The following is a 19,624-nucleotide window of genomic DNA, read 5'->3' as shown; positions in this document are numbered from 1 at the left end:
AAAACAAAAAAAAACCACGCATGTCTACTGAATGAATACATGAATACGTATCTACCCCACTATACTGAGTTCTTAGCTTTTAAGCAAACTACTTAAATGATTTTAGTCTTGGTGCCCTAGAATCCAGGTCCAGGATAGGAGCAGCCCAGGAGCGCTAAAAGAGTGTGGCCCCATGAACAATTAGTGCCCTTGAGTTGAAGGGCACTAATTACTGCTTATACAAGTTCAGCTACAGGGGCTTCGGAGGAGAGGGCAGCAATGTTCATATGTGGAAGGACAACCTCAACAAGAAAGTCCAGTCAACTCTCTCTCAACTATGCTGATGGAGGAAAACAATGGCGGCACAAAAAATTCCAACCAGTGGAGAATCCATAGGCCAACATTGTTAAGCCTTGAGACACGTATTATTTCTTTGCAGCAAATTTGTCTTCCAGATTCTAAATGGTTCAAGCTACAAACACATAATAAAGGATGATAGGTATCTAATGTAGGGCTTTATGAAGCTCAGCTGTAATGCAGACACCTGGGCAGGCCAAGAAGTTCCCCTTACCTGGCACAGTCCTGGGTGCCTGCCTAGATGGCTCCTCAGCTCCCCTTCCTGATGTTGGTGGAAACCAGGGCTATAGAGAGGCCTCAACCCAAGGCTGTCCTAGCCAGGTCAAAGCTGGGTAGGGCACTGGCAGGTTTCCCATTTCTCAGCTCTGCAGCCACAGCACGGAAGTGGTTTTTGCATAGCCCTCTGCTGCCCTGTACCCTCAGCTGGCCATTACTGGCATTGACCTAGGGACTAAACTCCTACGACCTAGGATGGGCAAAATGTGAAAAAGGGGAAAGTCGGCAGAGATGGGGAGGCTTGGGAGAGGGCAGTGGCAGCCTTTCCATCTACCATTGGTCCGGCTAGGGTGAACTCCAGTGCACTGTGAACAAACGGAGCAGTATGCTCTGACCCCCATTTAAAGAAATGAGGCTGGAGGAAGAGGGTTCAGAGCTAGAAGAGGAAGACCCACTCTGGTCTGGGATGACTTGATCCAATTTCCTTCTTCCTATTCAGCCATCCTCCTCCTCACTCCAGTCATTCCTGACCCCCTGCACCTCCCCACTCCCCAGAGTACCACTCCCTACCCCCAACTACACAGCACCTATCTCCCATGGTCCACAAGTCACTTCAACCCCTCCCACTCTCAAGCCCCAATTTCTTCTCCCAACCGGATCGCCCCTTTCTCTATGTGTCACCATAATCTTGCGTCGGAGTCTGGCTGCTAATTCCATTTTCCATTTTTCCTTTCCCAGTCACTAGCTTCCCCTCCCAGGGGGTACTTCCTGCACTAAGCTCGCCTTCGGGCACCTCCTGTGGGCCAGCCACTTAATACAGACCACTCCCCTGAAGCCCTCAGGGGGTCATCCGCCCGGCCCCGCCTAAGCTGCAGCAGTCCCTATACCTTTAACCAAGCTCCACGTGCGTGTTAACGGCGGTGACAGCATTTCCTTGTCTCTCTGCTCCCGCCCCCGGAGACGCTGCCCATTGGCCGCTGGGTTTCTCTGTTCTCGCTCTAATTGGCCTTGCTCCGCGTAAACGCGAACCAATGACCTATCCGCGTCTGTCTCCCTCCTCCGATCCTGGACTCCCATTGGCTCCCAGGACTTAGGACCTGTTAGCTTGGCTGGGCGACTGGCAAATCCTTCCTTCCGCGGTGTAGACACCTGAGCTGAGAAATTGGTTCCGAACCCAGCGGAACCCAGCGCCAGGCAACGCCGGGTCACGTGGCCGGCGGCTCCCATGACGTGGGGACTGCGGGGCGTCACCGGGACGTTCGGGCCACCTGCCCAGTGGCCAGGCTACCTCCACCGCCTGTGTGGTCGCGGTGCTGCCATGGACCTGGGACCCATGCGCAAGAGTTACCGCGGGGACCGAGAGGTGCTGCCGCCGCCTCCCAGACAGGGCCTCCTGCAGGGGGAGGGGAAGGGGGATGCCCGAGTCATCTGCGGAGGCGAGGGGTGTTGGAGAAGCCTCACGGGGCTTCTGGGACCTCCCCCATGGGAGAAGGGGTATTCAGAAAGACAACCACTGGGGAAGGGGTTCTGGGGAAACGTGGATGCAGATGGGTTCAAGAGGCAGCTTGTCCTAGCCGTAATAGCACGAACTCTGGAGCCTGCCTTAACCTCTCTGGGCCTCAGTTTCCCCATCTGTAAAGTGCTAGCACCTGCCTCATAGGGATGTTATGTATGGACTTAGATATTTGTAAAGTGCTTAGAATAGTGATAAACAGCTTACCAAAAGTTTGATAAATTAAAAGGTGGAATATGGGGAAGGGGGCATAGCTCAGAGAGGAGAGGAAGAGAAAGCTCTTAGCTTCTGCATTTAGTACCTTCTGCTCATCACTTGGAATTCTTTTCCTTTCCCTCCTTAGCATAGGCTCCAAGAGAATGGTTTTGAAATTGGGGTCCAGAGCCATGGTTACCAAATCTGCTTGCATGTGAGCATTTCCAGAAATGCTTGTTTAAAATGCCATTTATCATTAAACCTCAGACCTACTGAATGAGAAATTATGGGAGTGGAGCCCAAGAACCTCTTTTTTTTTTTTTTTTAGGCTTCCCAGCGGATTCTGATAAACAGATAGGTTTGACACCTATGACATGACACCCTATTTCATCCATCACTAGCTTTAGGACTGGGCATGTTATTTGACCTTTTCATGCCTGTTTCCTCACTTGTAAAATGGGGCACAGAATCTACTTCCTAGGGACTGTTTTTTATTATGACGTCATTGTTATGGGGACAAAATGAGTTACTATTTGAAAAGTGCCAGGTATATAATAGCACTCTAAGTGTTTATTAAATGCAATAAAACTGCCTTCCCAGGCATTTGAGGAAGCTCATCTGACCTCCCTGGACCCAATGAAGCAGTTTGCTGTCTGGTTCGAGGAGGCTGTTCAGTGTCCTGACATAGGGGAAGCCAATGCCATGTGTCTGGCTACCTGTACCAGGTGAGTATAGCCACGGTACTCCTGTGGGTGGGTACAGATGAAGTAGCAAACTTAGGAAGCTCTCAACTTGATGGATGCCAGTGTTATGGTTTCAGCTCTGTTATTAACATGCTGTGTGGCTTGAGGCAAGGTACTTGTCCTCTCTGGGCCTCAGTGTCCTTACCTGTAAACCAAAGACCAGACCACTAAGTTCCATTTCAGTGATACAATGCAGTGCCTTGTTCATCTCTGCCATTGATATAGCTACACAGAACCCTTGCCTCCCTCATCTTCCCATCTGTCCAAGCCCTGTCTGCCCTTCAGCAGCTATTTCTCCTAGGACCTTTTCATGAAGCTCTGTCCTCTTGAAATCTAGCACAGTGCTTGGCTGTATCATTCATTTGACAATCATATGCCCTTCCAGACACTCTCATATTAGCTTCTATTCAACTATTCTTGTCCCCACTCATTTGAAGGCAGGGCTCTTGTACTGTGCCCATGGGTATCCCCAAGCTCTGAGCAGATGAGCTGATATGAGAGCACATTCTGTGATCACTAAGCCGGATGATTGCATTATTATTGGTCCCTGGTCTTTAGGGCATTAGTAGTTTGCTAGAGCTGCCATAAAGAAATACTATAGACTGGGTAGCTTAAACAACAGGAGTTTGGCTGGACAAGGTGGCTCATGCTTGTAATCCTAGCACTCTGGGAGGCCGAGGAGGGAGGATTGATTGCTTGAGCTCAGGAGTTCAAGACCAGTCTGAGCAACAGAGTGAGACTCCATCTCTATTAAAAATAGAAAAATTATAGAGTCTTGTTCTCAAGTCTCAATAAAAAAAAAAAAAAAAAAATAGAAAAATTAGCCGGGCTTCCTGGTGTGCACCTGTAGTCCCAGCTACTTCGGAGGCTGAGTCAGGAGGATCACTTGTGCCCAGGAGTTTGAGGTTGCAGTGAGCTACAATGATGCCACTGCACTCTACCTGGGGCAACAGAGTGAGACTCTATCTCAAAACAAACAAACAAACCCCAGGACTTTGTTTTCTTGAAGTTCCTGGGGACTAGAAGTCTGAGATCAAGGTGCCATTGGGGTTGATTTCTGGCGAGGCCTCTCCTAGTGGCTTTGCAGAGGGGCTGTGGTGTCTCTTCTGCTTCTTACAAGGACACCAGTCCTGTTGGATTAGGGCTCCACCTTTACAACTTCATTTAACTGTAATTACCTCTCTAAGGGCCCTATCTCCAAATGCAGTCATGTTGGAGGTTAGGGCTTCAACATATGGATTTGGGAGGTCACAATTCAGTCTATAACAGGGCCCTCGGCAGTGCTGTTATACTTGTACCTACAGGACAAATCCCAAGGAGCACGTGGGAGTAGGTAGACTGACAGCTGAATGAGAGGGACACAGCAGGAGGGGGTGCTCAGGCCCCTTGTAGGGAAGGGAAACTTAGGAGGACTCTGAAGTGGGCCGTGACCACAGTGCTCTGCTGTTTGCCCCTAGAGACGGAAAACCCTCTGCCCGCATGTTGCTGCTGAAGGGCTTTGGCAAGGATGGTTTCCGCTTCTTCACTAACTTCGAGAGTCGAAAAGGAAAAGAGCTGGTGAGGGGTCACAGCAATCCTTCCTGGGGCCTGCAGGGCCCAGCCCTTCCCTCCTCAGTGGCCTTCTCCTGCCACGGCACACCCCAGGCCACCTGCTGTCTGTGTGCAGGAGCCCTCCTGCCTTGAGGCCTGTGCACTTGCCAGTGCCTTTGCCATGAATGGACAGATGCTCTTTCTTACCAGCACCGCCCCGGCAGCCATCTGATAGATACCTAATGACACCTTTAGGCCTCAGCCCACGTGTCACCTCCTCAGAAAAGCCTTCTTTGACTCTTATGCTGAGTCAGCAGCCCCTGGTGCTATTTGATGTCATTATAACTTGCAACTTGCCGCTTTGCTCTTTTTTCGGTTTTTAACTGTGCATTTATTTAGGTGATTATGTGACTGATGTTTGTCTCTTCTGCTAAACAGTAAGCTCTGTGGGAGTAGAGGCTACATCTATACCCCTGGCACCTCTCCTGGTTGGCACCTTGCATTCAGTGAATGAATCCAAAATGAGTAGCCCTCCCTGAGTCCATGCCAGCCAAACACGTATTTTTCAGGACTTGAAAATCTAAGGGTGGGAGAGATGGCCAAGCCTCACTTTGGTGTCAGACCAACTTAAACCCAGCTCCACCACTTACTGTGGGAACTTGAGCATGTTACTTAGCGTCTCTGAGCCTGTCTCCACATCAGTGATCGTAGGCCTACCTTTGGGGGTTTGAATGAGATGTTATAGTGAACGCATCTGCTGTGGGCCCACATGCTGCAGATCTCCTGCCCTCCCCCTGCATGCTGGCGGCATCCTCTCCCTGTCCTGATGGCTGTCCATGGATTCTTTTTCATTTCCAGGACTCTAATCCCTTTGCTTCCCTTGTCTTCTACTGGGAGCCCCTTAACCGTCAGGTGAGTGAGCTTTCCCAGGACAGCCCGGGGTGGCTGGGTTTGCAGGGCCTGAGTTTATGGATGAGCCTAGTAAGGTTTCCAAACTGGGCAAGCATCCTACCTGGCACTCTCCCTCCCAAATAGCTCTCAATTAGCCTGCCTATATTTGGAGCCAGGAGTAGTGGAGCTGTCGATACAAGAACAGAGAGGAATGGGGCCTGTGCTGGGAGGGCAGGGGGCAAGGGACACCATTCAGCCAGGGCCTTCCCTGAGCAGGTGCGTGTGGAAGGCCCTGTGAAGAAGCTGCCTGAGGAAGAGGCTGAGTGCTACTTCCACTCTCGCCCCAAGAGCAGCCAGATTGGGGCTGTGGTCAGTCACCAGAGTTCCGTGATCCCTGATCGGGAGGTGAGTGGGGCTCCTCTGTATATCTCCAGGTGTCGGGGGCCGTGGCTCATCCCCAGAGGCTATCCCCAGGGGATGCCAGGGCATTCTCTGTCCAGCAAAGTGAAAAATGGGAAAAGGACCATCTCCCTGGGGGAGGTGAGGGTGGGGAATGGGGAAACAGGCCTCCTGTATGACCCTCCCATTGACTGTGTGCTCCTAGAGGACAGAGACCAGTCTTCTGCTCACCTGTGTCCCCAGCATCTGGCCCAGTGCACATGCTCAGTAAGTCCTTTTTGAATGAATCATTGACTGGGCCTCGCCCTTCCTCTATCTCCCTCCCGTGGACAGTATCTGAGAAACAAAAATGAGGAACTGGGGCAGCTCTACCAAGACCAAGAAGTGCCTAAGCCAAAATACTGGTGAGTGATACTTGATGGTCATCTGGAAAGTGACACCAGGACCCCCACGTGTACCTGAAGCCACCCTGTCTGTGGAATTGCAGATCTACTCCTCCCTGCAATCCTCAGCAGATGCCTCCCAGCAACTTCCTTCAAGAGACCCTGGGATGAAGGAGGGTGGGGATGGGAGACTGTCCCGGCTGGAAAAACCCACAGAGTGCTGAAGGCTCTCATTCTCCTTACAGGGGTGGCTACGTCCTGTACCCACAGGTGATGGAGTTCTGGCAAGGCCAAACCAACCGCCTGCACGACCGCATCGTCTTTCGGCGAGGCCTCTCAGTAGGAGATTCCCCTCTGGGGCCCATGACCCACCGCGGGGAGGAAGACTGGCTCTATGAGAGACTTGCCCCTTGACTCTGGATCTGCCACGGTGGAGCTGGGGCCAGGTGTGAGAGGGTATGAGATTGGGAGCTAGGCCCTTCTAAACTCAACCCATTTCCCTCCCCACCCCTATAGTTAGGACTCTTCAGAACTCATCTTCCAAGATGTCTGTAGTCAGCTGGCTCTCAGTTGGCTGGTCAAGTGGAGTGTAACAGTGTCAGAAGATCACAAATGGGAAATAATCCCCTAATTAATTTCTTGACCTTGCATAGGATTTGTTGGAATAGCTCTCTCTAGGGGTAGCATCTGGTGTAACTTCCTTTCTGGTGAACTAGCAGACCTGTCTGTCACCATGTGAGCCATACTGGCCAAAGCCAGTTGGTCCCAGTGTAGGCATCTGAGCCAATCTAGCCAATCAGATTGTCTTGTCGATAATCTGAAATTTGGCCATGTCGGTGGTTCACATCTATAATACCAGCACTTTGAGAGGCTCAGGCAGGAGGATCACTCGGGTGCAGGAGATCAAGAATCAGCCTGGACAATATAGTCTCTAAAAAAAGAAAATGGAATTTGAAATGCCGAGACCCAGAGCCTTGGGAGTCCTTGTAGCCAAGTCATTAATGACAGTGAAGAAGCAACAGCCTCTGGCTGCTGCTGTTGCAATTCCCTGAGCTGCTGGGTCCCTCTTCCCAGGTCTGTGTTGTGCATTTCCTCTTCCTGCCTCAACACCCTATCTCTGTAAATTCTTTTTTTTTCTTTTCTTTTTTTTTTTTTGGCTTAAACTAGCTAGAATCAATTTCTGTTGCTTGCAACTGAAAGAACCTTAACTGACTCATTTACTGAGAGGATATTTTTGTAGCGTTGCCCTTACTGATTGCTGCCTTCCATTATTTGAAGCACAGCAATGTAGAAAGAGATTAAATTTATTCCCTGTAGCTCCAAGGGACCCAGAGGCGGAAGTTGCAGAGAAGTGGGTTTCATCTCAATGTGGGGAGAGATTTCAAACAATCTAACCTGCCTAAAAGGGAGTGTTCCGTCTAGACATTTTCAATCCCAGTCAGTCAGGAATTTTGTAGAAAGGATTTATGTGCCCATATCAGCAGGCCAGGAAGATTTTAATCAAGCTTTGCTGTCTATGTTTGTTTATGTAAAAATGCACATATTTCATTTTCCAAATATAAAATTAAATTATTATAGAGATTACGCTCTTCAAACTGCTCACACATCCGCTTCCCCTACTCGCCACCTCCACTGAGGGTGATTTCTAGATCACTGGTTGTCACCCACACTGGAATTACCTGGGGAGCTTTAAAAATCCAGATGCCTCGTCCCACCCTCAGAGATGATTTAACTGATCTGCGTGCAGCCTGGGCATTAGGAAATTTAACAGCTCCCCGGGGAATTCTGTGCAGCCAAGGTTGAGACCTGGCCTGTCTGGATCCTGCTTGCTACCCAGTGTGATCCACGGGCCAGTAGCATCAGTGTCACTTGGGAGCCTGTTAGAGACGCAGACCCTTGGGATCACCTCAGACCCACTGAATCTGATTCTGTATTTTAACAAGACCCCCAGGTGACGGGTTGTCCTGGCCTCAGTCTCTAAACCCACCATCTGCCACCCTCACAGTCTTTGACCCTTTAATAACCCCTGGCTGAGTCTTGTGCTGAACTGAATTTGCTTTCCGTGAGCACCAGCCTGCTGACCAGAGACAGCCTGGATGAGCAAGCGGGCTACTGGCCACGGAGAGGAGCCAGGCTGGGTAAATGTTTGCTGTGACTAAGCCAGGATCAGAGAATGACTATTATTTGCACTGGTTGGCATTGAACTTGCAACTCTGTAAACTGTGCTTCCTTCCACTGTATGGGCGTGTGCTTCAGTCACTGTTATTAGCAGGGCTGGTCCAAGGGCAGCCCTCCTGTGTTGACGGCCCCTGAAGCTTGAGTGCAAGAAGGCACCTTAACCTGAGGCCACCTGCAGGAGTGGGTGCCCTTACCTGCCTTGCCCTTTTTGTTCTGCTGTAGGCTGTGACTTTTGTGAGTAAACGTGTGTGTGTGTGCCCACGTGGAGAAGTGCTGTACCCCACTTGTGTTATTGGGGGCTGAGTATCCCCCCAGCTTTGAGTCTCTGTCCATCCAGTCACCGTGCCAAGTCTGTAATAAAAGCCCGTTGGCCATATGTGATATTAATGTTCAACTTGGCCTTGTCTCGCCCCCCCACCCCCCTTCTCCGGGAGGAGGGGTGTTGGGGAATTTAAGCAACTTTCCTCCCACCTCACTTCTCCCGCCATGTAGGCTGGGCGTCCAGCAGGGGGAGCCCGCTGCCCAGGGTTGGCCCTCTGGGCAGTGAAGGCCAGTTCCAGCCGGCCTCCCCTGCCCCCCTCCTCCACTTGGGTCGAGTCCCAGTGAAACTGTGGTCGATAACCCATAGCCTTTCCCAGTCCTGTACATATTTGCGCTCTCGGTTCCTCCTCCTCCTCTTGTGTGGTGGAAACTTGCAGCTGCCTCACTCTGCCTCCCTGGGCAGCCAGATCTCCATCCACCCAGTCCCACAGCTCAGCGGTATATGGGGACTTCCCTGTAGAGATCACTGGGGCTGTGGAGCAGGGTGGCCATGCCAGGGGCAGAGGGGCCTCGGATCCTCTTACTTAGAAGGGTAATTGTGATGTTTGAGGAGGTGGCAGTACAGTGCCACTATCATATAGGATCTTGGGTCAGTGGCCCAGGGTCCATCTTCGTCCTCTGCCTCAGGGAACCCAGAATGGGCTGATGTGGGAGGTGCCTATAGTCTGGGACTTTATGGGACATGCAGCCTCGAAGGTGGTTGGCTTAATCCCATTGGTTCCAGAGTCTGTGTAGCCCACTCGAATGATGGTCACCCCTCAGGATTCTGAGGCCCAGACGTTGTCCTCTCTCCTCCTCACCTCACTCCCCTTCTGCAGAAGGTGTCTGTTCACCTTTCTTTATTCTGAGCCTCAATTTCCTGTCCCCCAGCGGAAGAGAATCAAGAGTGGAAGGGCTGGGTGGGGCAGTGGCCACGCACACAGGCCAGCCCTGGCTTCAGTCCCAGCTCCACCACTGCCAGTGCCTGGGGACTTAGGGTGAGTGATTTAACCTCTCCAAGTCTCAGCTAACTTGTCTGGAAGATGGGGACAGTGGTGGCACCTGTCTCAGGTGATGAGATTAAATGAGGAACCTGGGGCATACTTGTTCCAGGGCCGCCTGCTGAAGCACTCCATAAATGGGGGAAGGTCTGAGCTCCTCCATGGGAGGCTTTATAGATTGAGTCATTGGTGAGATCCTAGAAAGTTCTGAGTAGTGGGGAGGGGTAGGGGAAGAGGCCTTGGGGAAGGCAGCACCCCTGAGCCTGCCTTCTGTCCCTCCAGCTCCTGATCTCCCTCACTCGTCCTCTGAGTTCCCCTGGCCTGGGTGAGACACCTAACAAAGGCCCCCTTGTATGGGTCTGTTTGTTTGGGTAATAAATTCCCTGAGCAACAGCTCCCTGGGGTGGGGTAGCCCAGCGGCCAGCAAGGAGCGGGCTTGGAAGCTGCAGGACCACATTGTTTAGTGGCCACCTTGGTCTCTCCCTGTGTTTCCACCACGAGCTCCAGAGATTTGGCCAGATTTTTCCAGTTCCCAGCTCTTGTGGCTTAAGAAAGAGCTGGACCTAACGTCATAGGGAGAGAGCTTGTTCCTCTTCCTTAACACATTCACTGCCATGACAGTTGTTTTTAACTCACTCTAGTTTTGCCCCCAGGGCCACGTGAAGCATATATAAAATCTTACTTGTTGATGTTCTTATTGTTACAATTAGTATTGATAATTTAATTCTAAAAACGTGGATTAAATGAATAGAAGTCAATACATTTCATTTTTCTATTTATGTTTACCTTTAAATTACACTCAAAGTTTTAATTCTATTTTCATAATAAAATGCTGTGGCCCTAAGGAAAAGTTTCTAATTCTTTTGTGCGGCAGTTAATGTGTTAAACTGAAGCTATGGGGTACGGTGGAGTTCCTTATAAAAGAAGGGGGAAAGAAACCAATATTTAACTGAGCAGCTACTATGGGCCAATTAATATCGACCACTCCCTATGAAATAGGCATCATTACAGCCCCCTTTTACAGAAGAGGGAACTAAGACTCAGAGCAGTTTTCTAAAAAATGTTCCCAGGGTCACCCAGCTACTAAGGGGTGGAGCCAGAATGCATCCTGACCCAAACCCTGACTTTGGGCTTAGTCACCAAAGGTCTGCCCCACGCTCTTGGAGCACCTGTTGGCCTCTCGGCTGGCCAGAGAGAACTGACCACTGAGGTGTAACTAGCTCCTTCCTCTGCTCTCCCATCCCCCATACTAAGCCTAGCTTGATGGTGAAATTGGTGACCCAGTTCCTACATTGTCACACCTGGGGACCCTTCCTGAAGCTTTAAAGGAACAGACCAAGCACAAAGGCCCACTTTACTCACATGAAGGGTGATACAGGCATGACAAACAGTCATCTCAATAAATGCAAGACAAGAACATAAACAGGTTCTCTGCTTTTGCAGCATTGTTTATTACCAAGAGAAACCTATGATTTTTTTTTTTAGACAAAATTCGAGGCCCCAGGACTCATCTCTGGAGCTGATCCGTCTTATATACTAGTAGGGAAAGAAGAGGAGGAAACTGGCTGCTTTTAGCTCCTACCAGTTTGGACCCTTGGCCTTCTGTGGCACGCCCCATGGAGTGCCAGAGTCTTCTGTCCCCTCCACACCTGGGGACAAAGTTCCAGGAAGTTTACCACTTGTGCTAGGAAATGAGCTCAAGTTCAGTGTCTCTGCCTCCGGCTCCACAGAAACCACCCCCATCACGTGGCTTCTGGAACACGTGTTCTCCTCAGGATTGGTCCAGGAAACAGTCACAGGTAGAGAAAGTAGAGGGAGCGGCAATTCAAACTCACCCTTGACCCTGTGCCTGGGGGGAGGTGAAGTCTGTCCAGCTTCCTCTCTTGGTTCCCTGCCAAGTCCACCTCCCCGCTGGCCCTGCCATTGCTTCAAGGAGGGCTGTCCTTCCTAGGTGGCCGTGTTCACCCTTAAACTGGAGTGCTTTGTATGTGTCAGGGGAGGGTGGGAGGACCCTGGATCTCCCAGGCCTAACAAAAGTGAGGCATGTAAATACAAACCTAACAGCCAGACATTTCCTCCCAGCGGGCGTCAACTGCCCCCGCAGTGGCTTCAGCTATGACCAATGAGGCCAGCGTGGCAAGCTCCTGTCTCAGATCCAGCTGATGGCAGGGAGCCAGGAGGTGCTAGCATTCTCCTTGGCCCTTCACTGTCCTTTGTCCTCCCGGCCATCAAAGAGGCTGGGGTTCTCGGCCAGTGTGGGTCGAACTTTACTCTTCTCCTTGAAGCGGCCTGAATTGGAGACTTTGACGTGCTTGCCTTTTGTGCTCTTGTCCACAATCTTCCCCAGGCGGGTGTTAAAGTCGCTGTTGGGGCTCCCGGGGTCCGGCCCGGAGGGTTCTGTGCCTCCCTCCGTTTGGGCATAGCTGTCAGGGATCTCGTACAGCACCTTGGGAGTGGATTTCTTTTTCCGGAGGAAGGTCAGCTTCCACCAACCAACTTCAGTCATGGCGCTCCCTGAGCCGAAGGTGGGGCTTTCTGCTGGAGCAGGGTGGGGGAGACAAAAGGGTCAGTCAGAGGAGATATGGGTACCTTTGGACCAGCCTTCCCTAGACTCCTAATCATGGGCTTTTTTTTTTTTTTTTTTGAGACAGAGTCTGGCTCTGTTGCCCAGGCTAGAGGGCAGTGGTGTCATCATAGCTCACAGCAACCTCAAACTCCTGGGCTCAAGCGATCCTCCTGCCTCAGCCTCCCAAGTAGCTGGGACTACAGGCACATGCCACCACACCCAGCTAACTTTTCTATTTTTTGTGGAGACAGGATCTGGCCCTTGCTCAGCCTGGTCTTGAACTCCTGAGCTCAAGTGATCCTCTCGCCTTGGCCTCCCCAAATGCTAGGATTACAGGCGTGCACCACCATGCCTGGCCTAATTTTTGTATTTTTTGGTAGAGTCAGGGTCTAGCTATGTTGCCTAAGCGGGTCTCAAACTCCTGGGCTCGAGCTATCCTCCTGCCTTGGCCTCCAAGAGTGCTGGGATTACAGGCATGAGCCACTGCACCCAGCCATCATGGGGTATATTATGAATTAAAGAATTGAACGTGGGGCTGGCTGAATAAACCCAGGATTCAGGTAAGTGTGCGATGCAATGCTTTTGGAGACTGTGAGAAGACAGAAGCGTCAAAATCAAGGCTGAGCACAGTGGCTTACACCTGTAATCTCAGTACTTAGGGAGGCCAAGGAAGGAGGATCGCTTGAGCCCAGGAGTTCAAGACCAGCCTGGGCAACATAACAAGACTCCGTCTCTACAAAAAATTGAAAAATTAGCTGGGTGTGGTGGCGTGCACCTGTAGTCCCAGCTACTCAGGAGGCGGAGGCAGGAGTTCAAGGCTGTAGTGAGCTTATTGTGCCACTGCACCCCAGCCTGGGCGACAGAGTGAGACACTGTCTCTAAGAAAATAACAAATTTTCAAAAAAATTCAAGGTCGACGGGGAAGCCACCCGAGCCAGGCAGAAGGGCCACGGGACAGACACATAGCGTTGCCTTGTAGGGTTGGAGGGAGCTTTGAGATCATTCCTACCAGGCCTCTCAGGGCTGCAGGCAGGTGGACAACTTGCCCAGGTTACACAGCATCCGGGCCCTTGACACTGTTCCCAAACTCTTCCTGCTACACCACCGGGCCCTGCTGCCAGGTGTGGGCAGACTGTTGACTGGTAGCACACGGACAGAAACACCGTGTGCATTTTGCTTGGAATTCATTACAAAATTAAATAGAATTTGTGACATTCCAAGCAATTTGAACTTCCCCGTGGTGACTAGCAGGGCTGAAGCATCTGTAGAGCTTTTCGTGAGGGGAAGAGTGGGGACCTCGGGCTGGGAGTGGGAAGTCCTAGGGACTGTCCTAGCCTTGTGACCTCTGGCAAACTACTTCTCTGAGCCTCAATTTCCTCACCCATCCCGTCCAGTCCTAGCACTTAGCTCTACCGTTAGTCCCAGCGCACAGAGGGAGCCATGCTTTGCAAGGTAAAACTTCTGACAATGGGAATAATTATTGAGGCTGTCTCCCTCTCCCACCAAGCTTCGACAAGGACAGAAGTTGGGCAGTTAGGTGGAGCCCAGAGGTACAGGTGAGACGTGGTCAACACAGGTTGTACCGTCTGTAAGGGCACTGAATGGGGCAGGGTGCAGCGGTGAAATCAGGCTTCTCAACTGACAGGCGACGTCCCCTGACACGGAGCTGCCTTCCTGGAGGGCCTCACTTTTTACTAATTTCCACAAGGCTGCTGGCGAGCTAGTGGAGGTTCCAGGAGGTGAGGTTGCCTGGACAGTGGCTGCGGCATGTAAGATAGGAGCAGGGGACAGTCAACTAGAGGAAGGAAGGTCATGACAGAGCAGGCAGAGGCATGGAGACCGTAGGTGAGGTGGGCACTCTAGTTCTCAGGACCCGGGGAGGAGCGTGCAGCAGCCAGTCAGCGTAGGCCAGAAAGCCAGGAGGTCAGCCAGCCCGGGGCCCAAATGTGCCACCTCCTTTTAAAAACGGGTGGTCTTCACTGTGTTTTCTAAAAAGACCAGACAGAAATATTCCACTTGACTAATTGTGGTTTTCTTGGATGCTTTCTCCTCTTTCTCCCCTCTACTTCTCTTTTTTCTTAATTAAAAAATATTTTTTAGAGATGGGGTCTCACTATGTTGCCCAGGCAGGTCTGGAACTCCTGGGCTCCAGCGATCCTCCCACCTCGGCCTCCCAAAATGCTGGAATTACAGGCGTGAGCCACCACACATGGGCTCCCTTCTAATTTTCTGATTTCCAGAATTTCTGTAATGAGTATGGCTTTTTGGGGGGAGGGGGAAGCATGTCAAATTCAGGAAAAATGAAAGCAGGATGCTGGCCGAGGCTCGCAATGAGTTGAATGCCTGTCAGGAGCCCTCACTGCTGTTGTCCCCTGCCCCTCCATACTCTCACCCCCGCCTCGGAGCACAGGCCCGAAGGACTCCTTCCCACCTCTTTGTCCGGGAAGCAGCTCCCACATTGCCAGCTCTGTCCCTTTAGCAGGACTCAAGCAGCAAGAAAAGCCGAGGGCAGATCCGTGCAGCTCCCACTGAGAGGGTAAAGGAGAGGTTGAGGGTGGCCAGGTAAATCCTTTCAGGGCACCCTGGAGAGGTAAGTGCACCAAGGGACAGCCTGAGAGGTTTGCTTTGGCAACTTGCCCCACCTGGGCTTAACACAGCCTCACACAGAACTTGGTGTTCCAGAATGGGTTTCTGGAAGGAAGTGTGGGGAGGGCAGGGAAGGAGGGACAGGGCGCTTGCTTGGTCTGTGGGTGTCCCAGTCGCTGCCTTGTCTGTGGCAAGGTCTATGGTCCCACCACTGCCCATCTGGAGCTGCCAAGGAACTTGGGGGATGGAGGAACAGAAGACCCAGCTGCTGAGCCCAATATAACCGCTAGATTTCCCAGCTCCATGGGAGAAAGCGGCTTCTGCCTGTGCCAGCACGAATGTACCCATTTTAACAGGTATTTCAAGTTGGCATCCACAGGGCTTAACTCTCCTTGGAGTAAAGGGAGCCACAGATACAAGGAACTTGTCAGAAAACACAGAGACAAGAATAGCCCATGTGCCCTGCCCTGGGGCCTCCAGCAAGCACCAAGGCACCGTGCCCTGTGTCCTGGTCTTGTGTCCTGTGCCCTGGCCTCGATAGGATGCTCTTTGCCAGGCCTTCCTATCTCTTCCACCCAGGAGGACCTATGAGACCAGTAGGTAGGTGTTTGCCCCTTTGGGCAAGCCTGACAGGGAAATCTGAATTTGCAAAACAGATTCATTAGTGGACTATTCTTTGCTTTAGAAAATAATCCAGCAATAGGATTCTTTAGATAAATAGTGATGATAAAAGATAGTGTAAAGTCTGATCTACTTTAAAAAAAAAAAAAAAAAAAAAAAGTGATGTGATATCCAGACTTCCCAGATACCCAAAGTTGCAAAGAGCGAGGCAGCTACAGCTACGCGCCCATGCCTAAGCACAGAGGGAGTCTGGGGGACGGAGGGTGGGTGTTTGGAATTTCAAACAGCCAGCATTTGGTGACATGTGGTGGGCCCTGCAGTCTGCTTGTGCAGGGCCCTGAGCTGGCCACGCTGAGGGCTGGGCCCTTGCCCTGGGGCCCTGCCATCCACAGGATAATAGAGATCAGCTCCTGAGGACGCCAGCGCCACCTCTGCTGTTTGCACAGCTTTGGGGCCCATGAAGGGCCTCTTGGGACAGCCTGCCACCCCCTGCCATTGGCGGTCAGCGCTCTGACATGCACGTGGCTGCCCCAGGACAGGCCCCTCCACCCCAGCTGGGTTCTGTGAGCTACTCTGAAGGGCTTTGCCTAGACTGTGCTGGGCCCCTTCTGAGCTGGGACAAGTTAACCATTGACTGGGGTGGGGGTGGAGGGCTGCAGGTGCGGGTCGGGGGTGCAAGTCAGCTTCTGTGTTGTAAGACAAAACCTGGAACCCACCTCCCCCATCCTTCTGCAGGGCCCCTAATGCCACTCGTCCATACTGGAAGAGACTGGGGTACTCTGGATTAGAAAGGGGAGATGTTCCTACCAGACAGCAGGAAACATGCTTGAGGCTGGGGGGTCGGAAGGGGTGGTCCCAGGGAAGCAACAGTTAGTAGAGACCTGCTCTGGAGTGAAACTTTCCCCTCAGGAGCTCTGTTGGAGGCCTGGATTGACTCCAAGAGGCCAGTGGGATAAGTCCCAGTGGAGACAGCTTGCCTGGGTTCCCCTTCCGCCTGGGCTTGTCACCCACAGAGGCAGGGCTGGGTGCCCAGATTGGGGACTGTGCCTTGGTTTCCCCACCCACCAGCCCTCTGCCTGTACCTGTAATCCCGACTGCTCCGGGCTGGAGGTGAGACCTTCCCTAGAGAAGGAGTTGAGTGTAGGAGCTGCCCAGGAGGTTGAGACTGGGGGAGGAGGAGGTGCCTCCAGGATGTCGCACCAGGCAAGGCTCAGGCCAGGAGAGGTGGGTAGGAGCAGCTGCACCTCAGGTACAAGAGAAACAGGTGCAGGAGCAGGTACCTGCTCGCTCCGTTGCTGCCGCTCCTGGAGTCAAGGTGAACCTGAAACCCAGCTCCTCCCGGCTAAGTAAACAGAAGCAGAGGCCGGCTCAGGCTGATGAATATTCATCATCCCAGAAATCCAATCCCAGCGCCCCTGCATCCACCCAGAAGCCAAGGTCCTCCAGGGACTGCCGAGCCAGAGGGGGGAATCCCAAGGGAAGTCTGGGGTGGAGGAGCACAGGAGCCTCTCTCCTCAGTTTCCCCACTCTCAGGTGTCTGGTTGCACCTCCCCCCCCTGCTGGAGCCAAGGTCACCCCCACCCATTTCATCCTCCAAAGAGGCTCAGACCCCTCTCCAGCATGGACCACCACCTGGATGTTGCCCAGGGCACAAGCGGGGAAAGGGTTAAGGGCCGCTGCTCCCATTGGCAGGCTGGGCAGGGGTGCACCCCAGCTTCTTTTGAACTCCCTGAGTCGAAACCAGTCCCTGGTTAAACTGGTTGGCAGACCGGTTCCCAGGCTGTCCCTCCCCTGCCAGAAGCCTCAAAGAGGGTGCTGGGTGGGGGGCTGTGGCTCCCTCCTGACCTGAAGGGTCCCTCCTCAAGATTTCCCTGGAGCGAAAAAGGGGACACTGACCTGCTCCATGGACCAGGCTCTCCAGACCCACCTCAACCTCAAACATCCTCACCCCCCCTCGTTTACAGGTGGGCTTCAGGACCCTTGAAATCATATGCAAAATTCCATGCGTGTGGGCAGGGGGGCATTGATTTTTCTGCATAGATTATATTTTTATCAGACTCTCAAAGAGAGCTGTGACAGCCTCCCCACCCCCAAAGTACCACCGGGTTCAACTGCCCCGAACTTGCAGCAGTCTATTGGAAGGGCCTCGCTGGGTGTTACAAAGCTGGCAAAACCTGGGGCAAGCTCTCAGGGACGGGGTAGAGGTGGGGCCCTGGGGAGGCAGGAGGAGAGGGAAAGGCAAGAAGGCAGGTGATGGGCACACGGCTGGGGGCAGGGGCAGCGTGTGTGCACTGGAGGCGTTGTCCTCACTGATCTGCAGCCACACTCCCCCTGCAAACCCAGCATCAGGCAGGACAGCGTGTTGCCCTCAGCCGGGGCTGCTCTTGGAGACAGCTCCGACTCTGTGTTGTTTTGCAGCCACCCTGAGGTGGCCTGTTTGCATTTGCATTTTCCCCCTTAGATGGGCATTGCTGGACAGTGGGAAGCAGCTGCTGTGTATTTGGTGTCCCTGCAGCTTCCCAGTGCTGCCCACTGTGACACTCCGTCCACCCTCCTTCCTCCGTGGACTGAGTGTGCACTTGCCAGACACAGAGCGAGGCACTGGGTAGAGAAAAGGCCTAAGAGCCCCCCTGTCGCTGGCTCCCCCTCCAAGTTACATCTTAAATCAAGACTAACCCAAGCTCAGACCTGCCCCACCATCTCCAATCCTGCTTCTACTTGCTCCAGACCAGAAGGATGGTGGGATGGGCTTTTGCCTGGGGGGCAGTAACCCAGGTCAGGTCCCGGTTTCCCATCTGTACAGGAAGGGGCTTGTCCTGGAGGTGCTCATTCTCCCTGCCTCTGCGATCCAGGCCTCTCTGATGTCTGAGACCCAGGGGGGCAGATCCTGTTCTCTCAGCCTCATGCTGGAGAAGGTGCCGCAGCAAGAAAGGTAGCGGCAGGTCCGCCTGTGTGGCCTTCCCTTCCAGAGCACCACCAGGACCAGGTGCAGGCCCGGGAGGCCCCAGCCCCTCCTCCTGGGAGGGACCAGCCTGGGAAGCCAGGCCTAACCCCTGGCCTTCAGGGGATTTATTTCTGGGAGGAGCAGGGTGGGGGAGTTTGAGATAAGGCTGTGAGCTATGAATATAACTCCCCACCCACAGGCCACTTTATTGCTTTATAAAAATTTTCACCTTTAAGCACACCTCCCTAAAACTAGGTTCAAGTGTGATATGCCATGCACAAACATGCGGCGTGCACGTTTTCATAAATGTGACCTTGTTGAGGAAACCAAGTTAAATTCATCTAAGTGAGCCCCAAGGACCTTGGTGCCCTGCTGGGGCACACAACCACTGGAGTGTTGGATTATAAATCCTTCCCATTTGGGCTGGGCACGGTGGCTCACGCCTGTAATCCCAGCACTTTGGGAGGCCAAGGCGGGAGGATCACTTGAGCCCAGGAGTTCGAGACCAGCCTGGACAACATAGGGAGACCCCGTCTCTAAAAAACACATACAAAAATTAGCCAGGCATGGTGGCACATGCCCGTAGTCCCAGCTACTCAGGAGGCTGAGGTGGGAAGATCGCTTGAGCCCAGGAGTTTGAGGTTGCTGTGAGCTACGATTGTGATACTGCATGCCAGCCTAGGTGACGGAGACCCTGTCTCTCAAAAAAAAAAAAAAAAACCAAAAACCAAATTCTTCCCATTTTACTGACCTCTAGAGTAGATCTAGGCTTCAGGGACACTTCATTCCCCAAATAGGGAGAACAGAGGAACTGCTATTCTCCTCAGCACTCCGCCTTTTCTGGAAGGCCGAGAGACGGAGATCCAGAGGTGACAAGTGGGGCAAGGCGGACGACCTCTAGTGGGCTACACCAGGTCCAGCAGGGAGGCGGGGCAGGGCGGGCAGAAGCTGCCTTCTCACCCAGGTGGGTAGTAACGTTGCCACTGGAGGGGCTTTCTTCCTGCTTTTGTGGCAGGTCTTCCTTTAAGGGAGACCTCAGTGAGGAGCAGCACTGGGAGTGGCCAATATTTAGGGGGACTGTACTCCAAGCTCTCTTCCAAGTGTTCTGTATGTGTGAGCTCTTGGTCCCCAAGGCCACCCCGCCAGGTGGATCCTCAAACTGGATATACCAATTTGTACCCCCACTGGCAATTTTCCTGCTGCTTTTTGTATTATTATTAGT

The 19,624-nt window shown here is 52.5% G+C and overlaps 2 protein-coding genes across 2 annotated transcripts; one reads left to right on the top strand and one right to left on the bottom strand.

The window, feature by feature from the left end:
* Nucleotides 1–1,717: 1,717 nt before the first annotated feature.
* Nucleotides 1,718–10,315, top strand: PNPO (pyridoxamine 5'-phosphate oxidase). Its single transcript, XM_069481294.1, has 7 exons — nucleotides 1,718–1,915; nucleotides 2,861–2,985; nucleotides 4,461–4,560; nucleotides 5,392–5,445; nucleotides 5,701–5,829; nucleotides 6,157–6,227; nucleotides 6,452–10,315. Exons 1-7 carry the CDS (start codon nucleotides 1,778–1,780, stop codon nucleotides 6,618–6,620), a joined length of 786 nt encoding a protein of 261 aa, XP_069337395.1. The 5' UTR covers nucleotides 1,718–1,777; the 3' UTR covers nucleotides 6,621–10,315.
* Nucleotides 10,316–11,163: 848 nt separating this feature from the next.
* On the bottom strand, nucleotides 11,164–16,736 carry PRR15L (proline rich 15 like). Its single transcript, XM_069481293.1, has 2 exons — nucleotides 16,541–16,736; nucleotides 11,164–12,220 (listed from the first exon to the last, which is right to left on the bottom strand). The coding sequence occupies exon 2, from the start codon at nucleotides 12,189–12,191 to the stop codon at nucleotides 11,889–11,891; it is 303 nt and encodes a 100-aa protein (XP_069337394.1). The 5' UTR covers nucleotides 12,192–12,220; nucleotides 16,541–16,736; the 3' UTR covers nucleotides 11,164–11,888.
* Nucleotides 16,737–19,624: the final 2,888 nt, after the last annotated feature.

This window comes from Eulemur rufifrons, chromosome 9 (assembly GCF_041146395.1).
Source record: "Eulemur rufifrons isolate Redbay chromosome 9, OSU_ERuf_1, whole genome shotgun sequence".
NCBI classification, from domain to species: Eukaryota; Metazoa; Chordata; class Mammalia; order Primates; family Lemuridae; genus Eulemur; species Eulemur rufifrons.
Note: the sequence above shows the minus strand (reverse complement) of the source record. Positions and strands in the feature narration are given on the sequence as shown.

Excerpts from the sequence above, each read along its gene's own strand:
- PRR15L (XM_069481293.1), bottom strand. The coding sequence starts at position 12,191 with ATGACTGAAGTTGGTTGGTGGAAGCTGACCTTCCTCCGGAAAAAGAAA.
- PNPO (XM_069481294.1), top strand. The coding sequence starts at position 1,778 with ATGACGTGGGGACTGCGGGGCGTCACCGGGACGTTCGGGCCACCTGCC. Across the intron at positions 4,561-5,391 it reads GTCGAAAAGGAAAAGAGCTG|GACTCTAATCCCTTTGCTTC; the intron begins GTGAGGGGTCAC and ends TTTCATTTCCAG. Across the intron at positions 6,228-6,451 it reads GTGCCTAAGCCAAAATACTG|GGGTGGCTACGTCCTGTACC; the intron begins GTGAGTGATACT and ends TTCTCCTTACAG.